The 27,111-nt window shown below is 43.1% G+C and overlaps 1 protein-coding gene across 1 annotated transcript in view; it reads left to right on the plus strand.

Moving 5' to 3' along the window:
* The window catches only part of si:dkey-9l20.3 (uncharacterized), a 45,244-nt gene that overhangs the window by 12,867 nt on the left and 5,266 nt on the right, over window positions 1–27,111 (plus strand). The window contains exons 21-23 of the mRNA XM_058762405.1: window positions 1,006–1,107; window positions 1,183–1,367; window positions 1,488–1,642. Coding sequence (XP_058618388.1) covers window positions 1,006–1,107; window positions 1,183–1,367; window positions 1,488–1,642 — 442 coding nt within the window. The remainder of the gene's footprint in view (window positions 1–1,005; window positions 1,108–1,182; window positions 1,368–1,487; window positions 1,643–27,111) is intronic.

Consider the following 27,111-nt stretch of genomic DNA (forward strand, 5'->3'; position numbering starts at 1 on the left):
AGTCTGTTCTGACCATACATTAGCATGGACACATTCTCAGCAATTGTCTCTCATGTTTGGAATGGTGGTGGCTAAAAGGGTGATTTTGGATGCATTGGAAGTCCACTTTACCACCCAGTTTTCATAAATGGTTGGCTGAAATGGTTGCTGCCCTCAAGCTCGAAAGGATCCGTTTCTCTAAGATTTATGCTTATAAAAAGTTTGATAAAATCTGGAGCCCCTTCCTCTCTTATCTTTTTAAGAGTTGAAATTTGTTTGGGCACTTATGTAACTTCGATATATTATTATTTCACTTAATTTAACTTAAATTATTATTTTTTTTAATATTTTGTTTGAGTCTGATTAAGTATGGCTTTGTTTAATGCGTAGTATTTTCACTGTATCTGGTGCATGTTTAGGTGGTTTTTTTGTATTTTCTTTTGTGTGGTTAGTTCATGTATAGCATCCTTTTTGTGGGATTTTGTTTTGTTTTGTGTTTTCAGAAAAAGAAAAAAAACTATTATAAATAAAATATGAAACACTTTAAGTGGTTTTATGCATTTGCATTCTGAACACAGTGCACAGGTCACATCATAATAATACATTATTTAATGTAAACAATATTTGACTATTTAGTTTGGTCAGGTTTCATTTGCATTGCAAAAATGTTGATTGTTTAATGTGTTTACAGTGATAGCTTTGTAACATTTTGGTTTTTATAAAGAACAGGTAACGCTTGTGACCAGTTTTCACTAGTAACTAGTTGCTTATTAGCATACATATTACTAGCATATTGGCTGTTTATTGGTGCTTATAAAGCACACATTAATTCCTTATTTAGCATGATCATATTTTACATCCCTTAATCCAATCTACTAAATTGATTTTTAAAATGGAAGATATTGACAGGAAGGGGAGCTGTGATCCATGCATTTTTACCTGAATTTGAAAGCTTACCAGAATACAGCATGCCTTGTTTTACTTCATCTACTATGATATTTTGACTTTCTCTCTCTTTTCATGTAGTTTGTGATACATTAGGCTGCACTGGGAATGAGGTTTGCCGTTTTAGAGATGGCTATGGCTGTGGTTGCTTGGAAGTACAAAGACAAAATCCGGAAACCTTTGGTAGGTGTTACAGTGTTTGCTGCAGCAAATGTACTGCATGAATATATGAATAAATAACTTCTTCTATATGCTCAGATGCCATGGAGTTTTGTGCCAGCAGCACTGGCACCATATCTCTTTCCCGTTGCCAACTCTTTGAAGCTGGTTTTCCTCCTGAGATCCTGCACCTAAATGACCCCAGCTGCAAAGGAATTTCTGAAAATGGCAGAGTTCTGTTTCATTTCGACAATGAAGGTCACATGTGTGGTACCACTTTAACGGTAATGCATAGTTCATTATAGTTTCCTCACCAGTGTTACTACTGATAATGTATTTTAATACATAATTATCTGTGATGATTACAAAATTGGTTTGGAGATTGATATTTGTTGTCTTTGTAGAGCAACAGCACTCACTTCATCTACCAAAACGCCATTCATTCTAACTTGCCAATGGGTGTTATTACAAGAGAGAGATGGATAAACATTGCGTTTTCTTGTGCGTACCCTCTGATCCAGACCCTCTCTATGCTAAAGGACATCCAAGCTAAAGAAAGGTAGGATTGAATAAAGTTTCATAATTGCTGTGAATTTGGTAATGTACCATATACATTTTAAATATTTAGTTGCATCATTCGCTGTTGAAATATAAACTGAGCATAGTAAGTCTGCAATAGGGTTGAGAGTTTTATTTATTTTATTTTTTTAATCTGGTGTAAATGATGGTTCACACAGAGTGCATCTTCATTTAAAAAAAAAAATAATGATAATAATAATAAAAATATAAATAAATAATTACAACAAAAAACAAAAATATTTGATAGTTCTGTCCTTGTTTGAACTCCAGCCGCAACTGCTGACACATTCTGCTGCAACAGTTTAAGGATGTCGTTGGTGGATGTGTCAATCTATACATTTTAAATCCATTAGTCCTGTTCTCAAAAGTAGTGCAAGCATGTTAAGTACATTAGAAAAGAGGCCTCAGTTAATTGTCGGACAGTGAATAGCAGAGGTAAAATCTGGAACCAGCTTTCTTGATCTCTGATATTTTGGGCATTTTTCTGACATTTTTTTTGAAAATGTAAATACTGTATGATTTCATTTTCAACAAGTGACATTTGACAAAAATGGGTGAGAAATGGAAACTTTGTGCACAGTGCCTTGAGCACCAGAGTGTAAACAGGAGTATTCTGCTTTTCTGGAGGTGCCACCTACTGTCAGAGATGAATTTGCATTTTCATTCAGCCCATATGCAATTTTTCTTGCCACTGGTCTGTACAAACAAATTGCAAAAGAAAACCAGACTGTTTCTCGATTCAAAAGCTCCAGATCTCAAAAGCAAACAACAAACAGTCCTAACTCAAAACCACTATCCAAATCAAATATGCAAATGATGGCTATTTCAGTAGACAGAACTTTGTTCGCTTTTTAATTTCAATTTTTAAGATGTCATTTCAATAAAATGTTAGCATGAGCTGAATAACATTCATTTAGACTGTGCCCTCAGCTCTATGAATCTCTAACTCCTTATTTAAACTGCACACGTCTGCAGAGTGTTATGGCTCAGATGGAACAAAATCTCGTCGGAGCCGTGACGTGCCGCAGACATGTGAAATGTAAACAAGGGGTTAAACACTGAATGTGTTTACATGCACCCTGATGATGCGATTATATCAGGATTTTGTGAATGTTGCGATTAAGCATAGTCATATTAAACATATGTGGCATAAATCAATTTTAATCACAATATACGGGCATGTAAATGCCCTAATCGCATTACTACAGCTCTGACTGTGTGAGAAGTGTTAGTTGATTATCAGTTACCTGTCTGAAATCCAATAAAAATATCCATCATTGCTTAAAGTTACTGAAAGCGTCTGGTGACTGGCCTGTATCGATCTCATGTGATGTACTGACTGCAAGTTAAACAGACAAGTTGATGTCACAGTAATGTCTCAAAAATATGAAAGTGGATCTCAAAAGAGAAATAACCAAAAATGAAAAGTCAAATATGTTGAAAAAAGCACAAAGTTCATGGCATATTTTAACGCAGGTCTAGGAGAAGATGCACACCATGGCGAAGGTAGGTCTTATGCTAGCAGTAGCTACAATAGGCTGTAGTTAATCAAATAATTAACTCCTTTTTCAACCTAGCATTGCTGTTCTCACAGTAGTTAGTTAGCCACCACACACTAGAGCTGTGAAATATATTTTTTATGACAATAAACATTCAGCATAAATTTAATTAATGTACTGTTGTTTTATTGCAGATAAAGTAATCTTGTTATAAACAGAGGTGGCTAGAGTACCCAAAAACTGTACTCAAGTAAAAGTATTTATAGAAATATTTACTAGTCATAAGTAAGTAATAGTAAATATTTACTAGTCAGAAATAAGTAATAGTCTGAATTGTTACTTCAGTAAGAGTGAAAAAGTATCGGATAAAAAAAAATCTACTCAAGTAGTTAGTTACTAGTTACTTTGGATTGGATCATATACTGTATATCTATAGTCTATTTTTATTTAGATATATAGATAAGATTTATATGTAGTGCATATGTGTATATATATATTGTTACGTTCTGCCCTCTAGTCTAGGGGTTGCAGAGCAGAAGTAACAAAATTAAAAAAAAACAATAAATCAATAAATAAGTGAACGTTGAGAAATCTCCTTTTCCTCTATCCCAGCTGTTATCACATTCATCAGTAACACTTACAATAAAGTTCACACCAATCCTCTACTTATCACCATAACACAAAAGAATACCAAATGTTGAAAATATACTTAATTATTTTATTTAAGGAGTTAACATAATCCAAAAGAATAACTATTGAAAAATGTACAATATCAGGGCAGTTAATCAACTTAAATAACCAAAGCGTCAGGAGAGAGCAAATGCCAAAATAACAAACAAAACAGTCTTTCTAAAGGTTATAACAAAATAACTTCCCTGCCAAAAGAAAACAAAATAAAATACAATAATCTTACCTCTCTCCCTAACTAAAGAAAACCGGTGAAAAGTTTAGAAGGGGCTAAACCCAAATAAAATCGGCGCCCAACTCCCTACATGGTTTCACAATACTAGATTCACACAGAATCTCAACATTAACGTTGCGGCACCCACACCTTAGGTTCACATATCACAGATTGCTCAAGAGCAAATAATAAAACAACGTCTCTGGGATAGCGGATAAGGGACTCCTCCCGAGCGGTGTCTCTCTGCTCCTTTATTCCTCTTGCACACTGTGTAACAGGGAAGCCATGCTGCCGCTAATTGAAATCACCTGCAGATGGTTTGGACCGCTACTTAGCAGAGAGAGAGAGAGAGAGAGAGAGAAAGAGAAAACGAGGGAGGAGAAAACATGTGACCATCTCCCAATATACACAATTACGTCAGGGGACGTAACAATATACATATATGTATATGTACTGTATGTATGTATATGTAAGGGATAATCAACGGCTAGCTGTGCATTAAACGATTTGAATGCACGACGTGGAGGCGAAGAACCACCCAACGCGCAGCACATTCAAAACGTTTAATGCAATTAATTGATTATCCTGGTTATTTTCGTCTGTATTACTATTCAGCTGTAACTGTATGTTACTATGGTTACCGATGTTTATAGGAAGCGCATTAATATAGAACGTGATTAAACTGACCTGGAACTACCTGTGCAGTTAAACGAATTTAATCAACACCTGCCAGCCAATCAGAATCGAGTTTTCAGACAGATCATGGCAGATCATATATATTAGGGCTGTCAATCGATAAAAAATTTGGTAACACTTTATTTTAGGGTCTCTTAACTAGTTGCTTATTAGCATGCATATTACTAGAATATTAGCCATTTATTAGTACTAATTAAGCACAAATGTATGCCTTATTCTACATCCCTAATCCTACCCAATACCTAAACTTAACAACTACCTTACTAAGTATGAATAAGCAGCAAATTAGTAATTTAATGAGGGAAAAGTCGTAGTTAATAGTGCATGTGTTCCCTATTCTAAAGTGTTACCATTTTTTTAATCGTGATTAATCGCATGATTGTCATGAGTTAACTTGTAATTAATCACAACTTAATCGCACATTTTTATTTGTTCTAAATGTATCTTAAATTAATACTTTTCAAGTTTTTAATACTCTAATCAACATGGGCATGGACAAATATGGATGCTTTATGCAAATGTATATTTATTATTATTGAAACCATAGTCAACATAGAGCATGAAGACTAGACATGTTTCAAAGGTCATAGATGTTTTTCAAAGAACTTGTTCATGTCTATTAGACACATGAAAAAAGACATTCCAGGTTCCAATTACTTCACTGCACTGAGCAATTTACTTCCACAAACCTGTTTACATTTTTGCACAACAGGGCAGCTCACTTCTTCTAAAATTGCAAAATGTACATTTAGATTTGTTTGCCCCTCTGTGCCCACATACTGTGTTTTGATTCAGCTAAATTCTCAATAAAACTGTTTTCATTGGTATATTTTACTGTTTCTGTTGTCAGACAACGGAATGAATATGATATAGTGACTGAAACGCGACCCATTAAGACTACATAACCAACTCTCCTTTCCAAGATGTTAATCTGCACAAAAATCCTGATAATCGAGCCGTCGTATGATGAAATTAAATACACATAAGATAATGACAATAGCTGTGCTATGAGTTTGGCTATACTTCCATGTAAAATTAGAGAAGCAACATAACATCTGTGTTTAACTGAAAGCACTGGTCCTCTCCGCCGCTCGCTGAACAGAGCAGACACACACAGAGAGAGAGATGTGTGTGCACGCGCTGGGACAGCAAGACCTCGTGCTCGCGCGGCAGTACCAGCGAGCCTCAGAAACTAGCCTAAATAAGGTTTGAGCAAACCCTACAGATTTGTCGCTAGGCGCTTTTTTGAAGAGGTCGCTAATAGGGATGTAACGGTATGAAAATTTCTTATCACGATTATAGTGACCAAAATGATCACGGTTATCAGTATTATCACGGTATTATTAAAATGTGCTGGAGATGTTCAAAAAGTACAGACACATCCCTTCACCAAGTTTTATATTTAAAAATCAACAAACAACAAATAAATTGACTTTTTGTTTGCATTATCACTAAAATAATAACATTACCAATGATTTCGGATTTTAAATGACATCTTGACTGAAAACAGTTTAATAGCATGTTCAAATAGCAAATGTAAATGTTCAAATAAAGCTTTGAAAAAGTTTCATATAAAAGTAACCCTCACATTTCAGCCTTTAAATAAAGAAAAGGGTTAAGTCAAAATGATAATTGATTAATAAATGGTTAAATGTATTTTATCTGCTCCATAAATAATTCTACATAACTTATCTGAATTGTTTAAATGTGTAGAGTCCACATAAGCTTGTTTTTCCTCATGCAAATTCGGTCATTTTTGGCAGACAGAAACTGCACACAGGCTGAATGTAAATATAAGTCTCTGTAAATCCACTCTAAGACAGCAGGTGGCGCTTTATATGGAAAAGCTGAATACAGCTGTTTCCCGTAAACTCCGTGGACAAAGCAGTATTGCGATTAAGAACACTTCCTTTAGGCATTACATGGAGCGAAGATGAAAACAAAATACCATCGAATCGTTTCTGAAGACAGTCAGAACCTTCAGAGCAGTGGGGATTTCTTTAAGACTGCAAGGGAAGCTCGGCTTCCCCTATAATGTCAAAAAAATTATGGTCAAATATGTACTATTGTGTTAACATTTTATTGACTAAAAATGCGTTAGAACACGTTCATCTCGAAGACGAATTCGTTCAGAATCAGCTACATATAGCAGGTCGGCTGACTGGATTTCCTTCTCATACACTCCCGTAGCGTCAGTGCATTTCCCCGCTGAAGCCTAGAGTCCATTGACTTCTATGGGGCTGCTTTGAACAGTTTTTTCAGTGCATCGAAACTAGACGGTCATTGGATAAATGCTGCGATTAAGTCCCGCCCCCGGACGCTCAGCGTCTCTGGGGGTGAATGGAGGAGTGGGCGTGCCTGGACTCCGGGCTTCTGCGTGATGATTGGACGGTCTGTTGAAAGACTGCATCTCCTTTTGATTGACAGTGATTTTGTCCTATAAAAAGTCGCTGACGCTGAAGCTATTCGAGCTCAGTCTCATAGCGGCTTTGCACTTGGTTCTTATCAATCATTATATATATATTTTTAATTCATTTATAATGTTATGTTTTAATATACATGCTTCTAACTCGGACATTTCAAGATATGCGAGCAAAAAGTGCTCCTGACACTTAGGCAATACGACACGAGCAAGAGTACTGTTTTTGTTTCGTTTGTGTTCGAATCCAGATCCGCGTTGTCTTGGGAGAATCACTGATTCACTGAGCCATTCATAAAGACAGTCATTTGATTCGCTCCTGAAGGATTCAGCCGTTTTGAAAGAATCGTTTGAATGACTCAGTGATTCAATCACGAACTTCTGCCACTTGCTGGCCGTTTTTAAGTTTCCCGTCTAAAAGTAGGCATATTACATTACACTATTTAACATATTTCTATATTCAGAATTTAGTATTTAAAACATTAATCTCATAACATTATTGATGCAATTATAAATACAGTCTAAATGAATAAATGCCACATCTAAATGTCACTTCATACAGCTTCTGTGCAGTGCTAAGATGAGTTTTGTTTAGATCATTTCATGGATAACAATAGCCAGTCATTCATTCACATTAATTAAGTATTCAGATAATAATTTGTCTGTTTTCACTTATATCTATTTATTTATTAAATTTTGATTCATTTTGTAGAATTGAATTATAAATTAACACAATACTGCATGGTATCTTGATACTACAGCTGGCATAGTATCGTAAGACATTTTTATGGTATCGTGAAAACCTTATTATACACCACATTCCTTGTTTCAGTTTAACCTAATTCCCACATATCCTCCGTCGAGTTTAATATTTTTTTTTGTTTAGATTGTTTGTTCATTCATTCATTCATACAGTAGGCTAGGCTAGTGCCACTGGAAAAGAGCCTAGTTGGTGCGACAGGGTCACAGAGCATTTTCTTGAAAAGGAACGTAGGGCAGGATTTACGTATTAAATAAATGGACAATTTGTATGATGTAGGCCGAAAATGAGCTTCCCCTCTTTGAAAGACCAGCAGCCGCCACTGCTTCAGAGGTACATTCATATAATTAATTAATTCATATATTAATTGGTATAATTCCCTCAGCACTCTTTTAAAACCTCCCAGCTTTTACTCCGTTTTCACTCAAAACGAAACTAAGTTTATGGCGTTATTTTTAATGACAAATGTCGAGAGCGCATTATTGTGGTGCGAAAGCACATTAATAATCTCTCCGCTCACAAGTGGATCTTCTTTGCTCTCGCACAAAAACGGACGCGCACGCTCAGATACACGCTGCTCTTGCCCAGTGAGAGTGCGCGCACTTAAAACGTGTCTCTCCTCTCACTAAAACTTACTCCGCTAAGTTACTCTGCTGCTGTGCGCACGTGAGACTGTTACTGACAACTGTGCTTTATGCTGGACAGTATTTATCGTGAGATGTTCAAATCGCGGAAATCGAATACATGATTTATCGTCAAACCGGTAATCATTACATCCCTAGTCGCTAAGTTCCCAGCTAACATAAGACCAGCGGGCCACTGGTGGCGGAGTCGGCGGCCCACCGGCGGACGCCACCCGCGGTTCACCGGCGTTTTGCTCATCGTTATTCCAGCGGACCACCAGCGGTCCGCTGACGAGCCGCTGGTTTATAATTACTGTTTTCTGGCGGTCCACGGTCGCTCCGTGGTTCATAATCATTTCGATTACGCTAACCAATCCTTGCACACAATAATGAATCAAAAACAATGTACAATGGCAATTGAACATTTATTTTCAGTGAACAGATTAAACATACAAATGCATACAGTATATTTATCAGATGGTTTTATCCAATGTGACTTTCAAATAGAAGCATTCAGTTCACATATTTGTACCCATACAAAAGTCAACCACAAAATTAACCATGGTTTAACTATGATTGTTGTAGTAAATTCACAGTAACTACCATAACCATGGTCTTACTACAACATAGTAGTAAACCTATAATAACTACAAACTTCTCCATGGTTTCAAAAACTATGGTTACCACAGTTTTACAGCATTACTAAAATATTACTTTAGTAGAACCATGATATCAAAACCTTAGTTTGAGAAAAACTAAAAAACCCTGATTACTACAGTTATGATTGATACTGTTATGATACTGTTGTAAGGGTACACTGCTTTTCACAATCAAAGCAGCTTTAGAAAATTTCAAGGTTTCAAAAAAAAAAAATCCTATCAACAGCTTGAGATGACTGTGACTCAATGGGGAGCATCTTCTGGCAACAAATTAATGTTTATATGTCAATAACTCTAAGATAATACAAGTTATGTGTTCAAAGTCATGTTCAGTTAAACAGACAAACATTAAAGGGTAAGTTTGGTGAATTTAAATCCACTTTATACTGCCACAAAGTCTGTAATATGTAAATAAACAATATTCAGATAATGCTAAATATTAATTGGCTGACAAATAAATGGGTATATCTCATGGAACTCAGAGAAAGATTAAACATTGTTCGTTCACATATATTACCATCATAGTAACAATACAAAGTGGGTTGAAAATCACTCAACGTATGCTTTAAGGCAATGATTGCAATACATAACATTTGTCAGGTTGGTATGTTCATCTATAGTTGCCATCATCTGGGGTCTTCATGAGTTGTTATGTGAACGCGTGGCTAAAAGATGTATTTTTAATCTAGATTTAAAAAGACAGAGCGTGTGTCTGAGCCCCAAACATTATCAGAAGGATATTTGAGAATTTAAGAGTAAAATGCGAAAAAGCTCTGCCTCCTTTACTGGACTTTGATATTCTGGGTACTATACTGGGTAATTTGTGACATTATTTAGCTTACTTTGCTATAATTTGGTTAAATCGCAATCTGATTTTATTCTATATCCCTTTGTATAATTTGTCCTCAGTATTCAGGGAACAGACACAGTCTACACTCTAAAAAGTAGTTTTATAGTCCATTCAAATAAAATGTTTTAATTGGTCAAACATTTAGAAGACTACAGCAAGTTATGTCATTTAAAATTTAACCATTTACTCCGTGTGTTTTATATGTTACCTCAACTAAGATTTATTATTTGAGCATCATAAGAAATTGCGGGGGAACTAAAACATATATTTTTATAGTTTAACAAAATTATTAAAAATGATTAACTGGTGTTTGTCAATCACTAAAAACACACGATTTACAACACATAATAGACATTATTTAATAGCAATCTCCATTTATAACATTTGTCATACAGACTAAACATACAGGCTTAAAGAAAAAAAAAGTCACCTACATCTCGGATGGCCTAAGGGTCAGCAAATTTTCATTTTTGGGTGAACTATCCCTTTAAAGCTCCAGCTGACAAACATTACATCTGTAATACAACTGCAATATTCAGTTTAAACTTTAATGAAGTAAGAAAAACCTAAACAAGCTAAACAAAATGTTAGCAAACAAACATTTACAAATATTACTACTGTTCACAATTACATCTTTAAAATGAGGCAGAAGTCACAAAAAAAAAAAAAAAATGAACCAGGTGTTACAGTAGGGCTGGGCGGTATATCGAGTTTGTACGATATATCGATATATTCTCTAATAAACATTTCTGATTATTAACAATATTTAAAAAAAGATGTGCTGATAAACTTTTTTTTGTTAAATAGACTCCAGACCTTTAAGTAGCAGATTTATTTTTATTTTTTGCTATTTTTTTTATTAGAGTTTGTATTGTTGTTTTTACGATCATTCAAACTATTTATTTCATTTAAAAATGTGCTTGCAGTTTTTATACTAATTTTTTGTTAATAATTATAACTCTCTATTCAGTGCTTCAGATTCCTTTTAACTGTAAAAATGTAATGTAAAACATAAATGTAATATATATATATATATATATATATATATATAATTTATAAAACAAAGATGTCATGTAAGAGCTCAGTAGAAACAGAGGACAAAACCGCTTGCCACTGGTGCACCGACGGAGGCCCGGCCGTGGCAAACAGCTGGTGGCGTGCCACCCAAAAAACGCCGGCTGACCGACAGCGTTTTTAGATTGGTCGGCTCGCCGATGGTGTGCCGACGGTGGTCCGACCGTATTAAGCCGCTGAATTTGTGCCGCCCAAAAAACGCTGGTGGACCGCCAGGTCATTGTTTTCTGGGTTGGCAACACTGCATCTCCATTTCTCCAACTACGGGCTAGGCCACGGGTCAAACAGAAAATGTGTGCTGCGTTAATCACGCGTTAATAAAATTTGTGCCGTTAAAATGAATCGTGTGTGTGTGTGTGTGTATGTATATATATAGGCCTATGTATATGTATATATATGTGTGTGTGTGTGTATATATATATATATATATATATATATATATATGTGTGTGTGTGTAATAAGGCATTAACATGTGCTTAATTACTACTAATAAATGGCTAATATTCTAGTAATATGCATGCTAATAAGTAGGGGTGTGCAGCGAAGCCAGTATTTGTATCTGTATGTGTATCTTTTACGGTCACAAAATTATTGGTATCTATATTCGGATAAAACAGGAAGCCGGAGCTTTCAAATCAAATCAAGCTCTGATTTATGAGAGATGCACGGAGTGGCTTGATTTGCGCTCAATCTTTTCTTCCATAAGGTTTACATTCACTTCACACACTCATCATTCCGTAAATTTAGAGGTTTGTGTAAAATATCGTGCTGATCCCTGGCTCACCTGTGAATCTAGCAAACATGTGCTGCAGCCTCAGCCGAATATTCGGGCAGAATTATTCGTTATCTGTTATTTGTTTTAAAAGCCATTATCCTTGCCTTTCCGAATAAGGTATTCGGCTTCGGGCACACCCCTACTAATAAACAACTAGTTAAGAGACCCTAAAATAAAGTGTTACCATATATATATATTAGGGGTGGCACGGTACATGTATTCGTCCCGAACCGTCACGATACGGGCGTCTCGTTAGCAGTTAGCAGTTAGCAATGCTGGAACTGATGTGTTTTGTGTATGTGTGTGTGCGCGCTCCGGCGCAATAACTTCAGCTGTTTCCTTATACCAGCAGAATCAACTTTAAACACTTATTGTCTTATTAATAATTACTGTATAAAGGTCTGCTTTTATTTGTGTACACTCACAATGAAAACAAAACAGATTTTATATATAACGTAATAATATTTAGTATTTTCACATCTAGATGGAAATTTTTTTAATTTGCACTACTGTCTGTTCAAAATAAATGAAAAGAAACTGAACATAGTAGATTTTTTTCCCCCCTGTTGTACCGAAATCGTATCGAACCGTGACCCCCAAACCGAGGTACGTACCGAACCGTGACATCTGTGTACCGTGCCACCCCTAATATATATATATATACAGTATCTCACAGAAGTGAGTACACCCCTCACATTTTTGTAAATATTTTATTATATCTTTTCATGTGACAACACTGAAGAAATGACACTTTGCTACAATGTAAAGTAGTGAGTTCACAGCTTGTATAACAGTGTAAATTTGCTGTCCCCTCAAAATAACTCAACACACAGCCATTAATGTCTAAACCGCTGGCCACAAAAGTGAGTACACCCCTAAGTGAAAATGTCCAAATTGGGCCCAAAGTGTCAATATATTGTGTGGCCACCATTACTCCCAGCACTGCCAGCTTCACAGGTTGCCACTGGAGTCCTCTTCCACTCCTCCATGTCACCATCATGGATCTAGTGGATGTTAGAGACCTTGCGCTCCCCCACCTTCCATTTGAGGATGCCCCACAGATACTCAATAGGGTTTAGGTCTGGAGACATGCTTGGCCAGTCCATCACCTTTACCCTCAGCTTCTTTAGCAAGGCAGTGGTCGTCTTGGTGGTGTGTTTGGGGTCGTTATCAGTGGTGGAGGTAACGAATTACAACTACTCACGTTACTGTAATTGAGTAGTTTTTTCGGGTACTTGTACTTTTTTGAGTATATTTTTAAAGCTGTACTTTTACTTGTACTTAAGTACAAATTAAGCAAAATAATCTACTTCATTACTTTTAAAATCATAGTTCGTTACTGAGTACGCCCACAATTTGAATTGATATTCAAACCTTTCACGAAACTTTAGTAGCCAATAAAGATATCCGATCGTAAACGGACCAATAAAAGCCCTGATATCTGAACCGAGTCCCGGGAAAAGCCGCCGCTGCAGCAGGTGAAGAGCAGCTGATTGAACAGTGAGGGAGCACAGCGTGATTTATGGACTCAAAGTTTGGAGAAACAAACTACATGGTAGCGTTATCATAAATATCTATATTTTGTTATCGATATTTAACTATCTGACACGGTTCCATTACTCATTCTCCACAGTATCTACCGTATATACACCGATACACATCCTCTCAGACAGCGAGTTTGACACGCATCAGCCTCCTGTCAGTTACAGAGTCTGAATATCCACGCGGGATTGCAGGTATTCCGCATAGTTTTAATCATTTCCACGCAAATGTGGCGAGCGCTTTATTGTACCATGAGAACAGTCATGTAGTCACAGAAAACTGGATGCGAGCTTTCAAATAGGCCTAATTTATACAAATTAACTGCTTGTCCTCTCACTGATATTGTGCGCAGACTGTGTGCTATCGCGATCTCTCAGTGCTTTTAAAGTAGAAATTATTTCTCTTTGCTCCTAGATTAGACTTTGTCGAAAGTTATCAACCATTCAGAATAGATCCACGCCTGACCGATGGAAATGCTACTAGAAATTTTATTGTCTGTACGTGAAATGCACCAGAAAGTCTTCCAACAATCAAGATGGACCTTTAATTTCTTTACAATGTAAGTTTATGCTAGAAATGTTTTGGAATGGGATATTTGTCTGATTTATACATATAAATATCCTAGTCTGTCTAACTGCATCACTACATTGTACAGACATTATAGTTCAAAGCCATCTGATGTTCCATTTATCTAGCCTAAATAAATAGGCCTAAAATATATGGCTCTTAAATCACTGCTAATAAAAATGTAATGTTGTCATATTTCGAATACCTCAACTGAATTGAGGTCATTTGTTTTATAGTTTTATTACTGACTGTACTTGTCATTTTTTTTTTGTAAATTCAATTCAGTTTGAAATCAAATTTGAAATCAAGCGTCCTTGTGTTGTAAGCTTTTGCAACAAAGTTACCCTATTTTAAAGACACAAATACACAGAATGAGCAAATGTTTAAGATTTACATTTTTGTAATGGTAATTGATCAATATTTATATGTATGTACATGAAGGCCTATATTAAAAGCTGTTCATCATATAAAGCGAATGTGTCTTTTTAGAAGACTTGGATTAAACCAGTTTCAAAGCTTGAAATAATGATTGCCTTGAAAAAATGGATGGACAATTTTTTTTTTTAAATATTAAAATATCTATATGGCAGTATACAGTATGTTGTAGTTTTGCCAATGGTATTGAAAATGATTAGTTGTCATGAAACAACTTTTTAATGCACATTACTAGTCTTGTGGTGAACAATTTAACCGTGCAATACACTGGGGAAAAAAAAATTGTCTGCAGTCGTAATATTTAATAAAAAACTGAAAAATTTGCTTCCACTCTGGAATGGCGTTCTCGCTCTGATAACGTCAGTTTGATGGCTTGGGGAGAATCCTCTTGTTAAGTCGTGACATAAGGACTGCTGTTTCCGGGTCCATGCCTCTACTTATTTCACTTGAGAATACGATCTCAACAACCATTTATGAGCACTATTTAATTAACATTACATATTTAAGCTAAGCATTTAAAAATTTGCTGTGCACACTATAGTCTCCGTGCTCACAGTGTCCCAGACACTAATATTTTAGCTGAATCACTGTCTGGCCATCTGGGATTTCAGTATGGAAATAAAGGTTAGGGTTATAATTTTTCAGTATTACATGACATCGTGTGTGTATATTAGCACAGTTTGGTGTTTTTTGGGGTGTCTGGCAGAGCGTTAGGACCCAGAATTGGTGAAGCGTGATGTCAGACGTAACAAACAGATATTCTTAGCCACTCCTATCCAAACATGAATCTGCTATGAGCAAGAGGTGGAGTATTCAATATCCAATATTTAATTTCAGTCAATAAGATAAAAGTGGATTTTGTTCAAAGTAGCTATTATCCAGATAGATCTTTGATATGAATGAATATTTTTTTTTTTCATTAAATATCACCAGCTAAAAATTAACTAGTAACTAGTACTCTGAGTAGTTTTTGAGACGAGTACTTTGTACTTTTACTTAAGTACTGTTTTGGCACCAGTACTTTTACTTGTAATTGAGTACTATTTCAGCAATGTAACAGTACTTGTACTTGAGTACAAATTTTCAGTACTCTTTCCACCACTGGTCGTTATCATGTTGGAATACTGCCCTGTGGCCCAGTCTCCGAAGGGAGGGTATCATGCTCTGCTGAACTGTAGCTCCCCAGTGCCGGCAGCACTCATGCAGCTCCAGACCATGACACTCCCACCAACATGCTTGACTGTAGGCAAGACACACTTGTCTTTGTACTACTCACCTGGTTACCACCACACACGCTTGACACCATCTGAACCAAATAAGTTTATCTTGGTCTCATCAGACCACAGGACATGGTTCCAGTAATCCATGTCCTTAGTCCGCTTGTCTTCAGCAAACTGTTCGCGGGCTTTCTTGTGCATAATCTTTAGAAGAGGCTTCCTTCTGGGACGACAGCCATGCAGACCAATTTGATGCAGTGTGCGGCTTATGGTCCGAACACTGACAGGCTGACCCCCCACCCCTTCAACCTCTGCAGCAATGCTGGCAGCACTCATACATCTATTTCCCAAACACAACCTCTGGATATGACGCTGAGCACGTGCACTCAACTTATTTGGTCGACCATGGCGAGGCCTGTTCTGAGTGGAACCTGTCCTGTTAAACCGCTCTATGGTCTTGGCCACCGTGCTTCAGCGCAGTTTCAGGTTCTTGGCAATGTACTTACAGCCTACGCCATCTTTATGTAGAGCAACAATTATTTTTTTCAGATCCTCAGAGAGTTCTTTGCCATGAGGTGCCATGTTGAACTTCCAGTGACCAGTATGAAAGAGTGAGAGTGATAACACCAAATTTAACACACCTGCTCCCCATTCACACCTGAGACCTTGTAACACTAACGAGTCACATGGCACCGGGGAGAGATATAACCCGCAAGGAATCACTTGTCGAGTCTACAACAAGAGATTCCTGTTTTTCACACAGTCTCTTAAAGACAAAAAAGCTGATGATTGTGTAATGGAGGCACCTTTTTATATACATGGGCACTCCAAGTTATGTCATAGAACTGGAATGTATAGTTTACATAGGAATTTGGCATGTTTCTACATGTGCTTCAGACAACAGTCACGCTGAGGAGTGTCAACACCACAACAGTGTCAAAAAAATAAACTGTTGAGCAACACATAGCGTTTTTTTATTACTAAATGAATCCACAATTTTTGAACAAATCGACTGAACACTATACTGTCAACAAACGGTTGGTGGTTGAAGAGAGATCCCCATATGATTGTAAAGTGCTTTGGGTGTACAGCAATACACAATAAAGCGCTATTTATAAATGATTCATTCATTCACAGTCGCTTGCTTAGTTTCTAAATGAATGAGTCTTTTGAAAAAATCAGTTAAATTAATGTCTGTTGTATTTGTCTAACAAAACATTTTCTTGCAAACTTACTGTAAGTGACCTGTTCTGGCAAAATGAGTCACAATGAGCAAATTTTCTAAAATTATTTTTCACATTCTCCATTAAAACATCTTCAAAATGATGTATGATTTCTTGGAATCGGACGAAAAATGACTCCGTTTGAAATCGATAGAGACAGCAAACTCTATTTTGAGAAAAACAGAGTTAAAGTTTTCTCAAGGTTCCAAAGCAAAATCACCTAGCAACTTTGCAGGTTTTCCTCCACTTCTTTTCTTAATATTAATTACTATATTAATTATCACAATATAGCTATTTTTTATTTTATCTTTTTTATAATAAATAAGAACAGATGCATAAAAAAAATCAGTAGAACAAAGAAAAGCAAATAATGCATTACCTTTTCATTTTACATCTAAACAAAGGCATTCAAGTAGAAAAATAAATAATAATCAAATGTAAAAATCCCTTTAGTGTGTTCATTACAAATCAATTGGAATGTGCTGTGAATGTTGTGCAGCAAGAATATGAGGGCACTGGTGATCTTTGCGTGTTAAGGGGTTAAATACAGTTCACCTGCACACTTCCTTCACTCACCTCTGAGAGCACTCAGCATTACAGAATACCAGACCACACACAATGGATCCAGCAGGGGGAAGTTTGCTTTGTCAGCAAGGGCAATTTACCCCTGTTAGAATACTCTCTAGAGTTCTGGGAGACTATCTCAAGGACTCACTGGGAAGAGTGTGCCCTTCAAACTATTTTAAAGATGGGACTTAAGGATTCTGTGAGGGAGGTTGTCCCACTGGACTTGAGCTTGATCTATTGGATTTCATTCATCAGATCTTACAGACAATTCCAACACTCCCATGTCCAGTGGTCCCGTGGGTCTAAAGTTTGGCAGTCCCAGTAATTCAAAGTCTGTTGGTCCTGGTGGTCTCAAGTCCGGTGGTCTCGTAGGTCCTTCCACTATCATCAGTGCTGCCAGTGATGGCTACCATAATCTTAAATGTTTGGGCCTCACACATATTGACAAGCTCCTACTGAACTCGCTGCATCCACTCTTGAACCCTCTGCCTGTCCTGCTGTGGCCAAGGAGGCTGTATCTGAAACCTTTTAACTCTGTATTTCTTGCCATGGCCACAGAGACTGTTTCTGAACTGTCCGTGCTCCCTGTCAGCTCTTTCACAGCCACAAAAGCCAACTTTGAACTCTCTGAACCAGAGTATGTGAGCGGAGCGGAGTGGGAGCGGAGCACGGAATGGAGCAGTGTGATTTTGAATTGAGCGAGGTTTTTAAAAGTTTTTTTTAAAAGTTGCTGCAAGAGCGCTCCATCATGAGTACAATTCATGCCAACAGCCCGTAATATAACTGCACATTTAGCAAGAATTCACTTTAAACATATTTAGCTAGCTTGATAGAGAAGGATCACTCAAATCAGAAAGAATGTGAAGGCTATGATGACGGCAATGGTCATGAGCTGGAAGTTATAGTTCTTAAGGAATTTGTTTGTTCCTTCTAGATAGGCTACTGAATATTTTCAGCTGAAAGCATGATTTAAACAAGTACTACAACCAAAGTTCCTTTCAAGGAAAGTCCGTTCACTCGGCAGCTGTATTTGCAAGACCTCCGGGTAGCTCAAACAAGACCAAGTCCTATCTATATAAATGGGGGAATCCTGATCTCTCAAAAACTGCTCGCTGAACTCGTGATTAAATTACATATTCCAAATCAGCAACAAAATCTGAAATGAATGTTGTTTCTTATGCTCAAATACCATTTAAAAAGCTTATTTTTCAGGCTAGACCAGCCAATGCGCATGCGTAGCTCCAACACGCTTATGACTGTGCACGTGCATCGGCTGGTCCAGCCTCAGGATTCTATGGAAACCAGAGCTTCTAACGGCTGCTGCAGTGACACAATAACTTTACCAATCAATGATTGGCTCTTTCATTTAGAAGGCTGGACTACTCCGCCATATTGCGCGTTGCAGTTTCTTCAATTCATAAGTATAGGAGTGAACCGTCTTTGTATTTCTATAGTCTCTCAATAATGCATTCAAACAAATGTAATCTTACAATGCTACTTCATCTGTATCCGATTTCGAATGAGCAGAAATTTGTAAGAAATGTGTCGATTCGTAGGTAAAATAACTACGAAATCCTACTGTTATTTTCATCTCAAACAAAATTTGCACCGCAAAAACCAGCAAGTATACCTTTTGAATGAATGAATGAATTATTAGCTTGTCATGTGGTAGGAAAAAAGTTTGCACACTAGTGTTTCAATAAGTTCCACAATGTTCCACTTTGAAACTCTCCTGTTATTTTATTTATTTCATTTTTTAAAATATGTTATGAACAGACCTGTGATATTTCAAACATACCAAAATACTTTAGATGCAGAGCGAAGTCGGAGCGGTGTTTCTGATATCAGTGAGTGAGGAGTGGAGCGGGAGTGGGAAATGGTGGAGCCGGAGAGGAGTGATTATTAAATGCTCGGAGCGAGGAGGGGAAATTGTTGACGCTCCACTCCGTTCACGTACTCTGCACTGAACTCCCTGTCACGGCCATTGAGGCCGTTAGTAAACTCTTGGTGCTCTCTGTTCCAGCTCTGCTGTGGACTCCAGCTTCATTGTCTCCACTCTGGTTAACCACTCCGCCCTGGTCTACAGTTCCACTGCCTCCGCCCCAATCTCCAGTTCCACTGACTCCTCCCTGGTTAACTACTCGGCCAGCTCCGCCCTGGTCTCCAATTCCACTAACTCCTCCCTGGTTAACAACTCATCCGGCTCCGCCCTGGTCTCAAATTCCACTGCCTCCTCCCTGGTTAACAACTCAGCTGGCTCCGCCCTGCTCTCCAGGTCCACTGCCTCCTCCCTGGTTAACAACTCAGCTGGCTCTGCCCTGCTCTCCGGTTCCACTGCCTCTTCCCTGGTTAACAACTCAGCCAGCTTCGCCCTGCTTTCAGGTTCCACTGCATACTCCGTGGTTAACAACTCAGCCGGCTCCGCCCTGCTCTCTAGTTCCACTGCCTCCTCCCTGGTTAACAACTCAGCCGGCTCCGCCCTGCTCTCCAGTTCCACTGCCTCCTCCCTGGTTAACAACTCCGCCCTGGTCTACAGTTCCACTGCCTCCTCCCCGGTTAACAGCTCAGCCGGCTCCGCCCTGCTCTCCAGTTCCATTGCCTCTGCCCCCTTTAACTCTACCCTAGTGCCCAGTTCCACTGCCTCCTCCCCGGTTAACAGCTCAGGCGGCTCCGCCCTGCTGTCCAGTTCCATTGCCTCTGCTCCCTTTAACTCTACCCTAGTGCCCAGTTCCACTGCCTCCTCCCCGGTTAACAGCTCAGCCGGCTCCACCCTGCTCTCCAGTTCCATTCCCTCTGCCACCTTTAACTCTACCCAAGTGCCCAGTTCCACTGCCTCCTCCCTGGTTAACAGCTCAGCCGGCTCTGCCCTGCTCTCCAGTTCCATTGCCTCTGCCCCCTTTAACTCTACCCTAATGCCCAGTTCCACTGCCTCCTCCCCGGTTAACAGCTCAGCCGGCTCCTCCCTGCTGTCCAGTTCCATTGCCTATGCCCCCTTTAATTCTACCCTAGTGCCCAGTTCCACTGCCTCCTCCCCGGTTAACAGCTCAGCCGGCTCCGCCGTGCTCTCCAGTTCCATTGCCTCTGCCCCCTTTAACTATACCCTAGTGCCCAGTTCCACTGCCTCCTCCCTGGTTAACAGCTCAGCCGGCTCTGCCCTGCTCTCCAGTTCCATTGCCTCTGCCCCCTTTAACTCTACCCTAGTGCCCAGTTCCATTGCCACTGCCCCCTTTAACTCTACCCTAGTGCCCAGTTCCACTGCCTCCTCCCCGGTTAACAGCTCAGCCGGCTCCGCCCTGCTGTCCAGTTCCATTGCCTCTGCCCCCTTTAACTCTACCCTAGTGCCCAGTTCCACTGCCTCCTCCCCGGTTAACAGCTCAGCCGGCTCCGCCCTGCTCTCCAGTTCCATTGCCTCTGCCTCCTTTAACTCTACCCTAGTGCCAAGTTCCACTGCCTCCTCCCTGGTTAACAGCTCAGCCGGCTCTGCCCTGCTCTCCAGTTCCATTGCCTCTGCCCCCTTTAACTCTACCCTAGTGCCCAGTTCCATTGCCACTGCCCCCTTTAACTCTACCCTAGTGCCCAGTTCCACTGCCTCCTCCCCGGTTAACAGCTCAGCCGGCTCCTCCCTGCTGTCCAGTTCCATTGCCTCTGCCCCCTTTAACTCTACCCTAGTGCCCAGTTCCACTGCCTCCTCCCCGGTTAACAGCTCAGCCGGCTCCGCCCTGCTCTCCAGTTCCATTGCCTCTGCCCCCTTTAACTCTAGCCTAGTGCCCAGCTCCATTGCCACTGCCCCCTTTAACTCTACCCTGGTGCCCAGTTCCACTGCCTCCTCCCCGGTTAACAGCTCAGCCGGCTCCGCCCTGCTCTCCAGTTCCATTGCCTCTGCCCCCTTTAACTCTACCCTAGTGCACAGTTCCACTGCCTCCTCCCCGGTTAACAGCTCAGCCGGCTCCGCCCTGCTGTCCAGTTCCATTGCCTCTGCTCCCTTTAACTCTACCCTAGTGCCCAGTTCCACTGCCTCCTCCCCGGTTAACAGCTCAGCCGGCTCCGCCCTGCTCTCCAGTTCCATTGCCTCTGCCCCCTTTAACTCTACCCTAGTGCCCAGTTCCACTGCCTCCTCCCTGGTTAACAGGTCAGCCGGCTCCGCCCTGCTGTCCAGTTCCATTGCCTCTGCCCCCTTTAACTCTACCCTAGTGCCCAGTTCCATTGCCACTGCCCCCTTTAACTCTACCCTAGTGCCCAGTTCCACTGCCTCCTCCCCGGTTAACAGCTCAGCCGGCTCCTCCCTGCTCTCCAGTTCCATTGCCTCTGCCCCCTTTAACTCTACCCTAGTGCCCAGTTCCACTGCTTCCTCCCCGGTTAACAGCTCAGCCGGCTCTGCCCTGCTGTCCAGTTCCATTGCCTCTGCCCCCTTTAACTCTACCCTAGTGCCCAGTTCCACTGCCTCCTCCCCGGTTAACAGCTCAGCCGGCTCCTCCCTGCTGTCCAGTTCCATTGCCTCTGCCCCCTTTAACTCTACCCTAGTGCCCAGTTCCACTGCCTCCTCCCCGGTTAACAGCTCAGCCGGCTACGCCCTGCTCTCCAGTTCCATTGCCTCTGCCCACTTTAACTCTAGCCTAGTGCCCAGTTCCATTGCCACTGCCCCCTTTAACTCTACCCTAGTGCCCAGTTCCACTGCCTCCTCCCCGGTTAACAGCTCAGCCGGATCCGCCCTGCTCTCCAGTTCCATTGCCTCTGCCCCCTTTAACTCTACCCTAGTGCCCAGTTCCACTGCCTCCTCCCCGGTTAACAGCTCAGCAGTCTCCGCCCTGCTGTCCAGTTCCATTGCCACTGCCCCCTTTAACTCTACCCTAGTGCCCAGTTCCATTGCCACTGCCCCCTTTAACTTTACCCTAGTGCCCAGTTCCACTGCCTCCTCCCCGGTTAACAGCTCAGCCGGCTCCTCCCTGCTCTCCAGTTCCATTGGCTCTGCCCCCTTTAACTCTACCCTAGTGCCCAGTTCCACTGCTTCCTCCCGGTTAACAGCTCAGCCGGCTCTGCCCTGCTGTCCAGTTCCATTGCCTCTGCCCCCTTTAACTCTACCCTAGTGCCCAGTTCCACTGCCTCCTCCCCGGTTAACAGCTCAGCCGGCTCCGCCCTGCTGTCCAGTTCCATTGCCTCTGCACCCTTTAACTCTACCCTAGTACCCAGTTCCACTGCCTCCTCCCCGGTTAACAGCTCAGCCGGCTCCGCCCTGCTCTCCAGTTCCATTGCCTCTGCCCCCTTTAACTCTACCCTGGTGCCCAGTTCCACTGCCTCCTCCCCGGTTAACAGCTCAGCCGGCTCCGCTCTGCTCTCCAGTTCCATTACCTCTGCCCCTTTAACTCTACCCTAGTGCCCAGTTCCACTGCCTCATCCCGGTTAACAGCTCAGCAGTCTCCGCCCTGCTGTCCAGTTCCATTGCCTCTGCACCCTTTAACTCTACCCTAGTACCCAGTTCCACTGCCTCCTCCCGGTTAACAGCTCAGCCGGCTCCGCCCTGCTCTCCAGTTCCATTGCCTCTGCCCCTTTAACTCTACCCTGGTGCCCAGTTCCACTGCCTCCTCCCGGTTAACAGCTCAGCCGGCTCCGCCTGCTCTCCAGTTCCATTACCTCTGCCCCTTTAACTCTACCCTAGTGCCCAGTTCCACTGCCTCATCCCCGGTTAACAGCTCAGCCAGCTCTGCCCTGCTCTCCAGTTCGATTGCCTCGGCCCCCTTTAACTCTACCCTAGTGCCCAGTTCCACTGCCTCCTCCCCGGTTAACAGCTCAGCCGGCTCCGCCCTACTGTCCAGTTCCATTGCCTCTGCCCCTTTAACTCTACCCTAATGCCCAGTTCCACTGCCTCCTCCCGGTTAACAGCTCAGCCGGCTCCGCCTGCTCTCCAGTTCCATTGACTCTGCCCCTTTAACTCTACCCTAGTGCCCAGTTCCACTGCCTCCTCCCGGTTAACAGCTCAGCCGGCTCCGCCCTGCTGTCCAGTTCCATTGCCTCTGCCCCTTTAACTCTACCCTAGTGCCCAGTTCCACTGCCTCCTCCCGGTTAACAGCTCAGCCGGCTCCGCCCTGCTGTCCAGTTCCATTGCCTCTGCCCCCTTTAACTCTACCCTAGTGCCCAGTTCCACTGCCTCCTCCCCGGTTAACAGCTCAGCCGGCTCCGCCCTGCTCTCCAGTTCCATTGCCTCTGCCCGCTTTAACTCTACCCTAGTGCCCAGTTCCACTGCCTCCTCCCGGTTAACAGCTCAGCCGGCTCCGCCTGCTCTCCAGTTCCATTGCCTCTGCCCCTTTAACTCTACCCTAGTGCCCAGTTCCACTGCCTCCTCCCAGGTTAACAGCACAGCCGGCTCTGCCCTGCTCTCCAGTTCCATTGCCTCTGCCCCTTTAACTCTACCCTAGTGCCCAGTTCCATTGCCACTGCCCCTTTAACTTTACCCTAGTGCCCAGTTCCACTGCCTCTGCCCCTTTAACTCTACCCTAGTGCCCAGTTCCATTGCCTCTGCCCCTTTAACTCTACCCTAGTGCCCAGTTCCACTGCCTCCTCCCGGTTAACAGCTCAGCCGGCTCCTCCCTGCTGTCCAGTTCCATTGCCTCTGCCCCTTTAACTCTACCCTAGTTCCCAGTTCCACTGCCTCCTCCCGGTTAACAGCTCAGCCGGCTCTGCCCTGCTCTCCAGTTCCATTGCCTCTGCCCCTTTAACTCTACCCTAGTGCCCAGTTCCACTGCCTCCTCCCGGTTAACAGCTCAGCCAGCTCCGCCTGCTCTCCAGTTCCATTGCCTCTGCCCCTTTAACTCTACCCTAGTGCCCAGTTCCACTGCCTCCTCCCAGGTTAACAGCACAGCCGGCTCTGCCCTGCTCTCCAGTTCCATTGCCTCTGCCCCCTTTAACTCTACCCTAGTGCCCAGTTCCATTGCCACTGCCCCCTTTAACTTTACCCTAGTGCCCAGTTCCACTGCCTCTGCCCCCTTTAACTCTACCCTAGTGCCCAGTTCCATTGCCACTGCCCCCTTTAACTCTACCCTAGTGCCCAGTTCCACTGCCTCCTCCCCGGTTAACAGCTCAGCCGGCTCCTCCCTGCTGTCCAGTTCCATTGCCTCTGCCCCCTTTAACTCTACCCTAGTTCCCAGTTCCACTGCCTCCTCCCCGGTTAACAGCTCAGCCGGCTCCGCCCTGCTCTCCAGTTCCATTGCCTCTGCCCCCTTTAACTCTACCCTAGTGCCCAGTTCCACTGCCTCCTCCCCGGTTAACAGCTCAGCCAGCTCCGCCCTGCTCTCCAGTTCCATTGCCTCTGCCCCCTTTAACTCTACCCTAGTGCCCAGTTCCACTGCCTCCTCCCCGGTTAACAGCTCAGCCAGCTCTGCCCTGCTCTCCAGTTCCATTGCCTCTGCCCCCTTTAACTCTACCCTAGTGCCCAGTTCCGTTGCCACTGCCCCCTTTAACTCTACCCTAGAGCCCAGTTCCACTGCCTCCTCCCCGGTTAACAGGTCAGCCGGCTCTGCCCTGCTGTCCAGTTCCATTGCCTCTGCCCCCTTTAACTCTACCCTAGTGCCCAGTTCCACTGCCTCCTCCCCGGTTAACAGCTCAGCCGGCTCTGCCCTGCTGTCCAGTTCCATTGCCTCTGCCCCCTTTAAATCTACCTTAGTGCCCAGTTCCACTGCCTCCTCCCCGGTTAACAGCTCAGCCGGCTCCGCCCTGCTGTCAAGTTCCATTGCCTCTGCCCCCTTTAACTCTACCCTAGTGCCCAGTTCCACTGCCTCCTCCCCGGTTAACAACTCAGCCGGCTCCGCCCTGCTCTCCAGTTCCATTGCTTCTGCCCCCTTTAACTCTACCCTAGTGCCCAGTTCCATTGCCTCCTCCCCGGTTAACAGCTCAGCCGGCTCCGCCCTGCTCTCCAGTTCCATTGGCTCTGCCCCCTTTAACTTTACCCTAGCGCACAGTTCCACTGCCTCCTCCCCGGTTAACAGCTCAGCCGGCTCTACCCTGCTCTCCAGTTCCATTGCCTCTGCCCCCTTTAACTCTACCCTAGTGCCCAGTTCCATTGCCACTGCCCCCTTTAACTCTACCCTAGTGCCCAGTTCCATTGCCTCCTCCCCGGTTAACAGCTCAGCCGGCTCCGCCCTGCTCTCCAGTTCCATTGGCTCTGCCCCCTTTAACTTTACCCTAGCGCACAGTTCCACTGCCTCCTCCCCGGTTAACAGCTCAGCCGGCTCTACCCTGCTCTCCAGTTCCATTGCCTCTGCCCCCTTTAACTCTACCCTAGTGCCCAGTTCCATTGCCACTGCCCCCTTTAACTCTACCCTAGTGCCCAGTTCCACTGCCTACTCCCCGGTTAACAGCTCAGCCGGCTCCGCCCTGCCGTCGAGTTCCAATGCCTCTGCCCCCTTTAACTCTACCCTAGTGCCCAGTTCCACTGCCTCCTCCCCGGTTAACAGCTCAGCCGGCTCCACCCTGCTCTCTAGTTCCATTGCCTCTGCCCCCTTTAACTCTACCCTAGTGCCCAGTTCCACTGCCTCCTCCCCGGTTAACAGCTCAGCCGGCTCCGCCCTGCTGTCCAGTTCCATTGCCTCTGCCCCCTTTAACTCTACCCTAGTGCCCAGTTCCACTGCCTCCTCCCCGTTTAACAGCTCAGCCGGCTCCGCTCTGATCTCCATTTCCATTGCCTCTGCCCCCTTTAACTCTACCCTAGTGCCCAGTTCCACTGCCTCATCCCCGGTTAACAGCTCAGCCGGCTCCGCCCTGCTCTCCAGTTCCATTGCCTCTGCCCCCTTTAACTCTACCCTAGTGCCCAGTTCCACTGCCTCCTCCTCGGTTAACAGCTCAGCCCTGCTCTCCAGTTCCATTGCCTTTGCCCCCTTTAACTCTACCCTAGTGCCCAGTTCCATTGCCTCTGCCCCCTTTAACTCTACCCTAGTGCCCAGTTCCACTTCCTCCTCCCCGTTTAACAGCTCAGCCGGCTCCGCCCTGCTGTCCAGTTCCATTGCCTCTGTCCCCTTTAACTCTACCCTAGTGCCCAGTTCCACTGCCTCCTCCCCGGTTAACAGCTCAGCCGGCTCCGCCCTGCTGTCCAGTTCCATTGCCACTGCCCCCTTTAACTCTACCCTAGTGCCCAGTTCCACTGCCTCCTCCCTGTTTAACAGCTCAGCCAGTTCCGCCCTGCTGTCTAGTTCCATTGCCTCTGCCCCCTTTAACTCTACCCTAGTGCCCAGTTCCACTGCCTCCTCCCCGGTTAACAGCTCAGCCGGCTCCGCCCTGCTGTCCAGTTCCATTGCCTCTGCCCCCTTTAACTCTACCCTAGTGCCCAGTTCCACTGTCTCCTCCCCGTTTAACAGCTCAGCCGGCTCTGCCCTGATCTCCAGTTCCATTGCCTCTGCCCGCTTTAACTCTACCCTAGTGCCCAGTTCCACTGCCTCCTCCCCGTTTTACAGCTCAGCCGGCTCCACCCTGATCTCCAGTTCCATTGCCTCTGCCCCCTTTAACTCTATCCTAGTGCCCAGTTCCACTGCCTCCTCCCCGGTTAACAGCTCAGCCGGCTCCGCTCTGCTCTCAAGTTCCATTGCCTCTGTCCCCTTTAACTCTACCCTAGTGCCCAGTTCCATTGCCACTGCCCCCTTTAACTCTACCCTAGTGCCC

The sequence above is a fragment of the Onychostoma macrolepis genome, chromosome 23 (genome assembly GCF_012432095.1).
Source record: "Onychostoma macrolepis isolate SWU-2019 chromosome 23, ASM1243209v1, whole genome shotgun sequence".
In the NCBI taxonomy this organism is placed as follows: domain Eukaryota; kingdom Metazoa; phylum Chordata; class Actinopteri; order Cypriniformes; family Cyprinidae; genus Onychostoma; species Onychostoma macrolepis.